At 42.6% G+C, this 13,384-nt stretch overlaps 1 protein-coding gene across 1 annotated transcript; it reads right to left on the minus strand.

Moving 5' to 3' along the window:
• Positions 1-708: 708 nt before the first annotated feature.
• LOC124470173 (myosin-7-like) lies at positions 709-11,282 on the minus strand. The gene is made up of 37 exons (XM_047023939.1): positions 11,074-11,282; positions 10,770-10,913; positions 10,527-10,683; positions 10,418-10,445; positions 10,108-10,213; positions 9,905-9,997; positions 9,749-9,812; positions 9,503-9,601; positions 9,318-9,421; positions 9,089-9,227; positions 8,748-8,866; positions 8,395-8,544; positions 7,787-7,957; positions 7,297-7,609; positions 7,143-7,207; positions 6,590-6,795; positions 6,352-6,475; positions 6,129-6,265; positions 5,793-6,048; positions 5,458-5,700; positions 5,205-5,381; positions 4,954-5,099; positions 4,783-4,873; positions 4,305-4,694; positions 4,058-4,184; positions 3,785-3,903; positions 3,510-3,706; positions 3,214-3,397; positions 2,970-3,135; positions 2,757-2,881; positions 2,365-2,673; positions 2,024-2,227; positions 1,643-1,939; positions 1,421-1,525; positions 1,221-1,316; positions 1,007-1,141; positions 709-827 (listed from the first exon to the last, which is right to left on the minus strand). Exons 1-37 carry the CDS (start codon positions 11,272-11,274, stop codon positions 807-809), a joined length of 5,808 nt encoding a protein of 1,935 aa, XP_046879895.1. The 5' UTR covers positions 11,275-11,282; the 3' UTR covers positions 709-806.
• Between the last annotated feature and the right edge of the window lie 2,102 nt (positions 11,283-13,384).

Raw genomic sequence — 13,384 nt, forward strand, 5'->3', positions numbered from 1 at the left:
TGCCTTCTTCCCATAGTGCATCCTGGTGCCATGTGTTTCCCAGGTAAGCAATGGCTCCCAGCCATCCACTTGATGTACAAGAAAACGTGATTCATCAGACCAGGCCTCCTTCTTCCATTGTTCCATGGTCCAGTTCTGATGCTCGCGTGCCCATTATTAGAATATTTGAATTTAACTGACCGTTTCGATTGGCTGTACGATACATTAATAAAAAAAGACACTAGAAAACATGGCTAGGTGCCGGAATCCTTTTTGACACTGAAAATGTTGAACATCTCCCTCATATCTGGCCATGGGGGTCAGGGCAGCCGCCCGGGGCGCCACAAAGTTACGGGCAGGATTTTCCGCCGAGAGGGGCGGCAATTTGTGTGTTTGATGCCCTCTGCTGGTCAAAAGGTATTACGACTGTGTTCGTGCCACTCGTTTCGAGTAGTCTGTTGGGGCGGCTGGAGGGGGATCAGGAATGTCTCAATTCTTAGTCCTAATTTTCAGTATAAAAAAAAAATCTCTGATGCACACTTATTTTCTAACCTTTTTTCCTTTTTGTTTTACCTTTTTTAACCTTATTTTCCTCTGTATCTAGGGAAAGGTAACTTTTTTTTTTTTTGAGAATCCGAGACATTCAGTGCATATATTATATATCTGCTACATTTCTGCAGAACACATGTGTACAGGGGAAAGCAGCACATGAAGGAGAAATTGCCATTGATACTCTTTATTCTGTACAGTTTCAGGTGCATGAAGAACAAAGGGAAGGCTAAATTACTACAACAGTTTCAAGATGTAAAGACATCCAGCTGAGAGCTTTACTCTTCATCATGTCCTTTCTGATGGAAAAGATACAGGAGATTAAAACAAAGTAAAATATTTTGTTAAAGTATAAACAAAAAACATATTATTTTTCCATAGGGCTAATTGGAGAGTTAGCTGCCTAATATATTCATAAGGAAACTATAATAAGAGTGTAATTTTATTTTAAGTAGCTAACAGTCCGAGAGAAACTAACCTTTGATCCAACGTCACGACTCTTGCTTCTCATCTTGTTGACCTGGGACTCAGCAATGTCAGCCCTTTCCTCTGCTTCATCCAGCTCATGCTGAATTTTACGGAACTTTCCCATATTAGAGTTGGACTGCTCCTCCTGAGAAAGACATTGACAATTATTTTAGTCCCTCAAGAAAACTGAAAACAGAAAGGCTTCTGAGAATATTTCTACTCACAGCCTCCTCTGCAGTTCTCTTGAAGGACTTGACCTTCAGCTGCAGTTTGTCCACCAGGTCTTGCAGACGGCTCAAGTTCTTACGGTCCTCCTCAGTCTGGACCATGACGAAAGGGAAACAGAATCATGTTCAATCTTGTTTTTCAATCTCTGCTCTGATGAAAGAACATTTTACAGATGACAGCAAGAACTACTATATACCTGGTAGGTGAGCTCCTTGATGCGTCTCTCATATTTACGGACTCCTTTCACTGAATCATTGCTCTTCCTCTGCTCCAACTCCACCTCTGTCTCCAGCTCCCTCACCTGGAGGAAAAGGATACCAAGTTGTTGACAGCTGTGAACCTATTTCATGATCTTAAATCCTTTGTTGGAAGGTTGGAATAAGGTACCATAAGGTACCAACCAGCCTCAGACACTCACCCGGGCCTCCAGCTTCTGGACCTGCTTCTTGCCACCCTTCATGGCGATTTGCTCAGCTTCATCCAGACGGTGCTGCAGGTCCTTGATGGTCTGCTCCATGTTCTTCTTCATGCGCTCCAGGTGAGAACTGGTGTCCTGCTCCTTCTTCAGCTCCTCTGCCATCATGGCAGCATCAGTGATGGCCTTCTTGGCTTTCTCCTCAGCATTCCTGCACTCCTGCACAGCCTCCTCCACTTCATTCTGAAGCTGGGAAGTGTCACCCTCTAGCTTCTTCTTCTGGTTCAGCAGGCTGGTGTTCTAGAAAAGAAAATGTGTTATGTTTTTTTATTTAGAAAGAATGCAATAACCTGTTTTAACTGGTGTACTCCATCAACATGTTACCTGAGAGTGTAGCAGCTGAACCCTCTCACTGACATCCAGCAGTTCCTGCTCAGCCAGTTTGCGGCCTCTCTCAGTCTGCTCCACCATGGACCTCAGCTCATCCAGTTCAGCCTGCAGCAGATTGCTACGTCTCTCCACAATGGCAATATTCTCCTTCAGATCATCATTGCTACGAAGAGCATCATCCAGCTGCAGTTGGGAGTCCTGTCGAAAAAATATTGGTTGTTTTCATGTAAACATGCACTTCATTATCTTTGTGGCTGTAACCACTATGTCAGTAAGCTGTCAGTAAGCATTGTGATGTTTAGAAAGAAAGGATACTTTAGGTCCAATGTTTTTACCTTCATATGTGCATGGAGGCCCTTGAGTTGCTTCTGGGCCTCTGCTGCCTGCCTGTTGGCCTGGCTGAGCTGGATCTCCATCTCATTGAGGTCTCCCTCCATCTTCTTCTTCAGCCTGAGAGCCTCGTTCCTGCTGCGAGTCTCAGACTCCAGGGAACTTTGCAGGGTATCCACCACCCTCTGCTGGTTTCTCTTGGCCATTTCCATCTCCTCATCTTTCTCCACCAGTTTGCGCTCGATGTCAGCTTTGACCTGGTTGAACTCCAGCTGAGCTCTGAGAATCTTGCCTTCCTCGTGCTCCAGGGAGCCCTACAAGAACACAGCCCATAATGTGTGTCCAGAAAATGCTTCTGGGAGTACTTTTTTCTCTTTAAATTTTTTTTTTGTCTCACCTCAGCTTCCTCCAGAGCAGTCTGGATCTCAGCCTTCTCCTGCTCCAGCTGTTTACGAATCTTCTCCAACTCATGGACAGTCTTTCCACCCTCACCAAGTTGCTCAGTCAGGTCAGAAATTTCCTCTGTTGACAGGAACCCATTCAGTTTATGATAATGTCCAATGTTGATTAACAATGTAAAGACTTATGCCAAGTTTGTTCATATTCAGACCTTGGAGGTTCTTGTTCTCCCTCTTCATGGTCTCCAGATGATCCAGAGACTCTTCATAGGAGTTCTTCAGTTTGAACAGCTCAGTGCTGAGGGATCTGGCCTCCTTCTGGGCGCTTTCCAGCTCAGTCTGGGACTCCTCATACTTCTGCTTCCACTCTGCCAGAACCTGGAGGAGACACAAGCAGCATTAATGAACGGTGCTCTGTATTTCTACCCAGATTCTCTTGAAGATCCACCACTGTACCTTGTCAAAGTTTCTTTGCTTCTTGTCCAGAACAGCAGCAGCAGCATTGGATCTCTCCACATCCACCATGAGATCTTCAATCTCATTCTGGAGTCTGTGTTTAGTTTTCTCCAGGGAGGAACATTTAGCATTGACAGCTTCCACAGCCTCTTCTGCATCTTGCAGACGCTGAGCCAGCTTCTTCCTGTTCGACAGAAAATAAACTTTGTATAATCATAGCACAATCATTATGAATGTATTGTGGTACATTGTCCTTTCTGAAGTGATGCACTGTTTGATTGTGAGCATCTCCTTACTTGGCCTCTTCCAGCTCCTCGGTCCTCTGGATGGCATCAGTTTCATACTTGGTTCTCCACTGAGCCACCTCAGAGTTAGCCTTGGACATGCTGCGCTGCAGCTCAGCCTTGGCCTCCTGCTCCTCCTCATACTGCTCCCTCAGCAGCTCTGAGTCATGGCGAGCAGACTGCACTGCATGGGCTAAAGCATTCTTTGCCTGGAAAAAGGTAAACATAATATCGAGGGTGGACCATGATTATTTCTGCAATGATGATAATGTTGTTACTGTCCATACCTTGATTTCCTCCTCCAGTTGTCTTTTGAGATCCTCAATCTGCTGAACATTAGACTGTTTTCCTCTGGTAAGTTGGGAAACCAGGGAGTCCTTCTCCTCCAGTTGCCTAGCAAGTTCACCTGTTAAAAACAAAAGATTGGCCTATATTTCAATATTCTGCATTGCCTACTTTCGTGCAAGACCTTTAAGATTTAAACTGTTTCATCTCCTGAAAGAAAGGTAAGTAGCCATGGGATTTCCAGTGAGTTTTATTCTACTTGAGAGTTTTCTTACCATTTTCAGTTTGAAGCTTTGCTTTCTGCATGGTGAAATCATTGATGGATCGCTGTCCCTCCTCAGATTTAGTCCTGTATTCAGTCATCTGGTCTTCAAGGGTCCTGCACATTTTCTCAGAGTTTGTCTGTAAAAATACATTTTTAATTGTCCGTCACAAGATGAATGTGGCATTTTATGTGTAATCAGTTACTTAATCTTTAGTTGTTTAGTTACTAATTCCTGACTTCTCATATTCACCACTCACTTTGGATTTGACGATCTGCTCCATGTTGGAGACCACATCGTCCAGCTCCAGCCTGAGCTCACTCTTCTCCTTCTCCAGCTTCTGCTTCACTCTCTGAAGGTTGTCAATCTGCTCCCCCAGGTCGGCCACACTGTCTGCATTCTTCTTCCTCAGAGTGGCAGCTGTAGCCTCATGCTGCAGGGTAGCCTCTTCAAGGTCTCTGCGCACCTTCTGGAACTCTGCCTCCCTCTTCTTGTTCATCTCAATCTGGGCAGCAGTGGCTCCACCAGCCTCCTCCAGTCTCTCACTGATCTCCTCCAACTCTCGGGCCAAGTCTGCCCTCTGCTTCTCAACCTTGGCACGGGCAGCTCTCTCAGCCTCCAGCTCTTCCTCAAGCTCCTCAATACGGGCCTACAATGTAAGGATTTCTGATGAGATTAGAGATCAAACAGCTGGTATCCTACAAGGAAGCTTTAACCATACATTGCTATTGACTAACCTGCAGCTCCTTCAGTTTCTTCTGAAGCTGGGCACTCATGGCCTGCTCATCCTCAATCTTGCTGCTGAGTTGACTTATCTCAAAGTCCTTCCTGTGGAAATTATACACATTATAACCCTTTCTTTAAAAGTAAGCATTGTCGTGATACAGTCCTTTGGGTTATAATCTCACTTCTTCAGTTTCTCCTCCATCTGCTGTTTGTCGTTCTCCAGGTCCATTAGGCTCTCCTGGGTCAACTTCAGGTCTCCCTCCAACTTCCTCTTGGCTCTCTCAAGGTCCATTCTTACTTTCTTCTCTTGCTCCAGAGATCCTTCAAGCTGGTTGATCATACAAGTGGAATATCATGACGAAAATCATACACCTTTGTTGTACTTGTAACTTACAGTAACACTTGATGACTTGATACTCAGTTTGATACTCACATCATCAACCTGCTGTTCCAGCTTGGTTTTGGCCTTGGTCAGAGTGTTGACTTTGTCCTCCTCACTCTGAAGGTCGTCCAGTGTCTGCTGGTGAGCCTCCTGAAGAGCTTTCTTTTCCTTGGTCAGCTTGGCGATGATTTCATCCAGAGCTGCCATCTCCTCAGTCAGGTTTTTAACCTGAAGTCATATAGTGTAGGTATATTTTGTTCTCACTTTTACTTTGATCTCATTATCAAGTCATGTTGGTCTTTACCTTGTTCTCCGTGGCATGCTTCTCCTTCTCCACTTTGGCCAGAGTGAGTTCCAGATCATCAATGTCTTTCTTGAGTTCTGAACACTCATCCTCCAGCTTCCTCTTCTTAGCAGTAAGCTCTGCATTCATCTCCTCCTCATCCTCCAGTCTTTCAGTCAGTTCCTTGGATTTGGCCTCAAGCTGGATCTTGCTCTTGATCAATCCCTCACACCTCTCCTCAGCATCTCCCAGACTGTCTTGTTCCTGTAAAGGATCAAATAGTTAAAACTTTCAGAAAAATTGGATTTATGTTATGTACAATATAATACTGTTCGGTTGTTGTAGCTGTCACTCACAGTTTGGACTGCGAGTTGAAGGTCGTTCTTCTCTTGGACAAGGGAGACCATCTTCTCTTCCAGCTCCTTCCTACGGGCTTCAGATTTAGCATAAGCTTCTTTAAGCTTCAGGAATTCTTCCTTCATGTTGGCCATCTCTTTCTCAGTCTCAGCTGAGACAAGCAGAGGCTTGATCTTGAAGAACATCTTCATCCAGGGCCAATTCTTGACCCCCATGAAGGCCCTGATGTTCCACTGGATCACAAGCAGGGCATCCCTGATCCCAAACAGAATGATCTTTTAGCTTACATTCACTCACCTCAAACATATTTGTGTAGTAACTATAGAGAAAACTACCTGCGCTCTACAATTTTCTGGAACTCATTTCTGGCAATTACACCACGTGATCTGGACTGGAGCCCTGTGATGATGAGAGAGAGACGGTCGTCTCTCATCTCTTCTAGAACACCCAGCAGACCAGCCTTGAAGAACACCTGATAAAGATACTCAAATTATAAGTTTTCATGCTGCTCCGTAAAACAGGGTTTTTATGCCAGCCTCTCATTTTCAGTATATTTACCTTGGTGTGTCCTAATCTATACTCCTCGTGGTCAATGTCCAGACTACCCAGCAGTTTTTCTGCTGCCTTCTTGTTGTCCATAAATGCTCCCTCAGGGATAACACTTGGGTTTAGGATGCGGTATCTGAATTTAATTATAAAAGTATACAAATATGTTCATGGTTAGGGTTAGTGTTAGGGTTAATACAATGATCAAATATGATACTATGATAATAAAGTAATTGAATGTTTTTTCCACCTTTGTTTGAAGTCACCATACTGAATCCTGTTGGGGAATCCCTTTCTGCAGATTCTGATGCCTTCCAGCACACCGTTACAGCGCAGCTGGTGCATGACCAGAGGGTTCTCCATGGCCCCAGGAGTCTTGGTCTCATTGGGGATGAGGCAACGCACAAAGTGGGGGTGAGTAGACCTCAAGTTGGTCATGAGTTTGTTCAGGTTCTCCTGTGAATAGAATGATTTTGAACAATCATGTTTTCAAAGTACTGGGAAGAGGCCCCCGGGAAGACCCAGGACACGCTGGAGGGACTATGTCTCTCAGCTGGCCTGGGAACGCCTTGGGGTCCCCCAGGAAGAGCTGGCGGAAGTGGCCGGGGGGAGGGAAGTCTGGGCCTCCCTGCTTAGGTCGCTGCCCCCGCGACCTGATCCCCGGACAAGCGGCAGATGACGACGACGACGATGTTTTCAAAGTATGTTTTTGTATTCGATAAGTTGAATTACAGTGTTCTTATTTATTGTAAAGACTAATTATCATCATCGTAACGTCTTGGAACATCCAAATAGAAACTCACCCTGTGCAAAGCAGACACTGTCTGGAAAGAGGAGCCTTTCTTCTTCTTTCCTCCTCCAGCATCAGCTGTCACAAATTAGAAGATGATATATCGTTTTATTTTCTCAATAGCACTCTAAAGATACAAGATGAGATATCGTTATTTTTATATTTACCAGCAGCGTCAGCACCAGCATAGCCAGCAAAAAGCACAGACAACATCTTAAGGCTTGATTTCTGGAAGAGTCCGACCACAGTCTCATTCAGAGGGTCCTTGTTCTTCACCAGCCAGTTACCAATGTTGTAGTCAACGATACCAGCATAGTGAACCAGGGAGAAATGGGCCTCTGGTCGACCTTTTATCATCCTGGGCTTCTGGAAGTTGGCAGTTTTGCCCAAGTGGTTGTCATACAGCTTAGCCTTGAATGTAGCATCACTGGCTTTGGGGAACATGCACTCCTCTTCAAGGATGGACATGATACCCATGGGCTGGTTGGCGGGACAAAAGACAAAATGTTCCAAGTCAAATTTGGGAAATAACAGTGTTGATTATAAGTTCAGGTCCTGCCACCTCACTTAAGCAACCCTGTCAGCTCTTTTTATCCAAAAGTGGTTTAGATAAGCACCTCTTATACATAATAGAACTTGATTAAACTTGATACTAACCTTCTCGATAAGCTCAATGCAGGCTGCCAAGTCCATGCCAAAGTCAATGAACACCCAAACAATTCCTTCTTTCTTGTACTCTTCTTGCTCCAGCACAAACATGTGGTGATTGAAGAACTGCTGCAGCTTCTCATTAGTGAAGTTGATGCACAGCTGTTCAAAGGTGTTGAACTACAGAAGAAGTCAATTGAATGTTATTCTACCATACAATGGTTCAAATACCACCCCTTGTATACAAAATATTAAAAGGCTTTTGGGGGCTTCTTTAATCCTCCATTTGATACATAAAACACAAACCATTATCATTATTGATACAAAATCTCTCCCTGGAAATTGTCGGAGTACCTCAAAAAGTTACTTTAGGCAAATATTCGTTTGCGTGAGGTTCAGGATTGATGAATTTATCCCTGCATGAGTATAAACCAACAGGGAGTAGTTATCTAAGAATCATCTTTTTTGCGCCCCTGTGGCTCAGGGTTCGATTCTGGCCTGGGCAGTTTCCATTTTTTCCCCCTGCTTTCCTGTCTCCCTTTAGCTGTCTCTATGAATAAAAAGGCAACCAAAAATATTTTGTCATATTCCACAGTTCTAAAACAAAAATGACTCACATCAAAGATCTCAAACCCTGCAATGTCCAGCACACCAATGTAATGCTGGCGAGCATTCTTGGTGTCCAGGGATTGGTTGATTCTAATCACCATCCACAGGAACATCTTCTCATACACTGACTTGGACAGTGCACCAATGGAGTAGTACACCTGCAGACAGAGACCATATCAAATTTTGTGTAAAAACTGTCAAACTGTTGCTACTGTCAAAACTGTTGTTGTAACAGTAATATAACTATTTAAAAAATCCCTTATAAATAATTTGTTTAGAACTCCAAATTGAATCAGTAAGCAGACTACGCGAGTTTAATGAAGCTCTTACAGATGTAAACAATAGGATATTTGAATCTCACCTGCTGGACACTTTGACCTTTGGTGACCCACTCATTTCCTACTTTGACCCTTGGGTGGCAGAGACCCTTGATCAGGTCAGCAGAGTTCAAGGCCATCAGGTATGCGACTTTGTCGGTATCTGAATATGCAGAGGCAGAGAGAAACAGGTTGAAGCTGATTGGATAAAGCTCTGTGTTTTCTCAAAGCTAACAGTTTGTAGATTATGGATTTGTTTTGTTAAACCCAACAAAATGGTGCCAAAAACAGATTTCCCATTTGAGCACAGAGAAAGATTTCACCGTGCTTCAAGACCTTGCCAAACACAAAGGGAACACATGACATTTCGATCATAAAGAGTTACCCTCAGTGCCGTCTGACTCTGCCTGCTCCTCCCTCTGTTTGTTCTTGAACTTCATGTTGCCCATGTGCATGATAGCACCAGTCATCTTGTAAATGCCATTCTTTTCCTCTTGGGTGAACCCCAGCACATCAAAGGCTTCCTATTATAAAGTTGAACATTTTAATCTTTGTAAAATGTTTAGATATAGTAGTACAGCAAGAAGTGTTTGATATAGATATACTTCACTTACATCAGTAGCAACCAGCTCATCAGAATCAACAATGGATGTTACAGTAATCTCTCCTTGGGAGATGAAGGCGTAATCATAGGGGTTGGTGGTGATGAGTAGCATATCTGTAAATACAATTATAGTGCTATTTTGATGGTCAATCTGTGTTAGACAGAATTGTAATGAATCATTTCTTGAATACTGACCCAGCAGTTCAGGCTTCTGTTGAGACAGGATCTGGTAGAAGATGTGGTAGTCTCTCTCAGCCTTGAGCTGGAAAGTGACACGTGACTTCTCCAGGAGATCTATCAAGAAGAGAAAATACATTTGAATTTACTTGGATCAAACAGGATTCATGAGCAGGAAGTCAAGGGAATTGATGGTTTCACCAGACTAGTTGTATCATATTGAATACTGTATTATTTTGGAGACAGTAGTCGTAAACTACTCACAAGTTTCAATGTCTGCGGATGAAAGCTTCCCACTCACTCCAAAATGAATTCTGATGAATTTTCCCTGTAAGTGAAGAAATTATACACTCACTGTCAACTGGGTGAGATAATCATGTTGAATATAATGCATGTAAAACATGACTGAAGAAATCTTACGAATCTGGAGGAGTTGTCATTTCTGATGGTTTTAGCATTACCAAAAGCCTCCAGGGCAGGGTTACACTGGATGATTTGATCCTCCAGGGTGCCCTAGAATCCAACAACCCAACATTGATTAAAATGTTAAAAACCTATAGGTCACTATACAGTACAGTTCAGTACTAACAAAATAAGACCACTTTAACATCAAACAGGCCTACCTTTTTCTCCTGTGCGGCATCCTTCTTTCCACCAACAGCTGCAATGCTGGCCAAGTACTGGATGACTCTCTTGGTGTTCACAGTCTTCCCTGCACCGGATTCTCCACTGGAGATGAAAATGTAATATTTGTAGGCTTAACATTCTGTTCGGTCAGTGATAATATGCAGCAAATAAATATGTTATTGCATATTCAACCTAATGCTTGAAGGTTAAATGTGTTGTACTAGTGCATGGATTTACGCACTCCCATCAGTGAACCTAAGTAAATGAAATATGTGAAAAGTCCAGATAAATATTCAATGTACTTACGTGATCAGTACAGATTGATTTTCCCTGTCTGTTAAAAGAAAATAAATCCACATTCATTTCGCTTCAAATTGTGAAAAGTCACGTTTGAAAAAATCAAGTTGGGTTTTACCTGACAGCATGTACTGGTAGGCATTGTCAGAGATGGAGAAGATGTGAGGAGGAGCTTCACTCCTCTTCTTGCCTCTGTAAGCATTGACAACTGACTGATCGTACACTGGCAGCCACTTGTAGGGGTTGACAGTCACACAGAACAGTCCTGAGTAGGTCTGTGTGGGAGGAGAGTATTTTTACTTCTTTAATGATCATATTCTACTCAGTAGGAACCTATTTGTACGTTGTGGTTGTTACTCACGTAGATCATCCAGGCTGCATAACGCTCTTTGAGGTTAAACAGCACAGCAGGCTCGTGCAGGAAGGTGAACATCGCCATGTCCTCAATTTTATCAAACTTTGGCGGGTTCTGGGGATGGATGTCATCCTCCTTATGAGTTGTAGTCTAGAAATTGATAGAGTGCAGACTGTAAATTACTGTTCGTGACCTTTTGCATTATTAGAAAATACCATAGACTTGATTTATTGTTTCCCATATACTTTGGAAGAATATAACAGTTTTACAATCAGCAATTTTTATTTATTAATAATTGTGCTGTGCTTACCTTCCCATACTCAGTTTCAACAGTGACTTTGTCCCCATCTCTACTGCTTATTAGTGCCTTGACGTACTCAACCTCTGGGTCAGGCACAAAGCAGTTCTTCTTCATGTCAAAATAACGAGTCTGGGCCTCCAGACGTTCCCTGTCTGACTTCCTCAGAAAAGGAGCTGCTGCCCCAAACTCTGCCATCAAGGCGTCCCCCATCCTGAGATCTGTGGCATGAGAAAGTAATACAATCTATTTTTTTAACTGTTTCGATAGTCCTACAAAAGGTTACAGAATGATATTGGCAATTATTTCACAGTAAAGGAAATTCGGAGCCTGGCATTGCCAGATTGATGTGATTCCCAGGCTAGGAAATTCAGGCTACACTAAAGACTGTAAAAATTGCAATTCTTGCAGAAGTCTGCATTAGACTCTAAGTTGCCAATTTATGTTTATTTTGAAGATCCTAAATGAATTTTAAAATGAACTTTGTGGCTTATAGCTTTCATGATAATACAATTCTACATAAAAACTAAAGTGACACATTCTTTCTCAGCCAATTATCAACACAGTACATTGTTCAGACCGCACTTCATAGTAAAAATGATGCAGGTGTCTTGTTTGTGTTGTGTCAGTTTTAGAAATGTACAGCACTTTTTACAAGTGCAGTCTCTGATTTTTAATTTGTATTTTCAACCATTTAAACATTTATTATCTTGGCCAATTCATACCATCAAATAAACCTGTTATAATAAATCATACATTCCAGTTCAGCTCCAAATCATTGTCTTGCGTCCAGACTGTATCTAAACACATGTTGTATCTATAACTTTCATGGAAACTGTTCCTACCTGATGGTGGTTACTTAGACAGAATCTCCTGAAAGTGAAATAGATCTGTAGAACAATCAAACTATTGATGAGCTCTTAGTCTGCTGAAATAAACACTCTTATATTCAGACAAAGACAAACGTTGGTATGTTCTCTTCTCTGTCTTCCTCAGGTTGCCTAGTGTCCTTCTTCTCTCTAACCCCCCGTGTCTGTTTATAAAGGGTACTGATCCGCCCTACATGGACAGGAATCAAGGGCTAGATTAAATGTTTTGAATGTTTCTTCATTTGGGGTAGAGGTGTGCTCCCATAGACCTATGAGGCTCATTGTTCCAAGAGGCTATCAGGGGTGCCAGGGGGAGGAGTGACCTGAGGGCTTTGAGAGCATCATCCTTTGCAGTAACTCCTAATAGAGAGTTTTACATCACAAGGCAGCTTCATGGTGATAATGCCAACATGTTTTATGCCAAAGAGCCTGTTGCTTCTAATCTTTGCTTTATAGTTTTGTTTTGCGGTTACTGCACAATTGCTGTGCATTACTTTGCACATTGAGGTAAATAATTGTAGCTGTCCTTCTTCAATAAAGCCAAGGTCGGCCAACTCAATATCTTTCCATTGCCTTACTCCATCTGGTTACCCTGGCATCATTTCCTTTGCTTTATCTTTGAGGACAAAGATAACACAAGCAATTGTTATATGATTATTTCTCTTGTCCATGAGTCATTTTAACATACCTGAATCACATCTTAATCTCCTGTAAACAGGCAGCAGCTGCCATAACTTATCCTTCAGAAAAGATAATGTCTCACTGGACATATATTTTTGCTGCACACGGGCAGACACTCAAGTAACCTGTGATACTAATGAATATTGGATCTTTGGTCAATACAGAAATACTACTACACCTCAGGCTTCACGTCTGACTGTGAGGCTCCGTAATTAGCCTCCAGAAATGAATGTTACCCTCTCTGTTGAGGGAATTCTCAGCTGTCTGGTACTTTTAATGCCAGTGAGAATGGAAGTATGTTATGGATGAGACAGAGGGAGTTGGCGATGTCGACCTGACTGAGAGTAGAGACATTCCTGATCACCCATGGCCATAATGAGGGAGATGTTCGAAATTGTTGATGTCAAAAAGGATTCCTGGCGAATGTGCATGTCTATTGTGTATTTTTGTATTAATGTATTAATATGAGTTAATATGAATATAGTGTGAGGTCCAATTACCTGCGATAATATGATATGAGGTCCAACAGCTGGTAGTAATGGCAACTTTTGACGTCAGTATATGTCAGGGCCCACACTTCTTTACTTTACCTTGAGTGGAAAAGTGTAGTCAGCACTTCAACTTTTACCAGTCTTTTTAAACATGAGTATCTGTACTTCATCCTTAAGTGAAGGATGTGTACTTTTGCCATCTCTGTTGTTTTGCTGTTAGTTAGCTAGCCAGCATTCCACCTATAACTAAACTGTTTCAAACTATTGGGCCAGCGTCCTACT

Source organism: Hypomesus transpacificus, chromosome 8 (genome assembly GCF_021917145.1).
Source record: "Hypomesus transpacificus isolate Combined female chromosome 8, fHypTra1, whole genome shotgun sequence".
Lineage (NCBI taxonomy): Eukaryota > Metazoa > Chordata > Actinopteri > Osmeriformes > Osmeridae > Hypomesus > Hypomesus transpacificus.

Coding starts and splice junctions, on each gene's coding strand:
- LOC124470173 (XM_047023939.1), bottom strand. CDS start 11,274: ATGGGGGACGCCTTGATGGCAGAGTTTGGGGCAGCAGCTCCTTTTCTG. Junction 9,228..9,317: donor ATGAGCTGGTTGCTACTGAT/GTAAGTGAAGTA, acceptor ACTTTATAATAG/GAAGCCTTTGATGTGCTGGG. Junction 1,940..2,023: donor TTCAGCTGCTACACTCTCAG/GTAACATGTTGA, acceptor TTTCTTTTCTAG/AACACCAGCCTGCTGAACCA.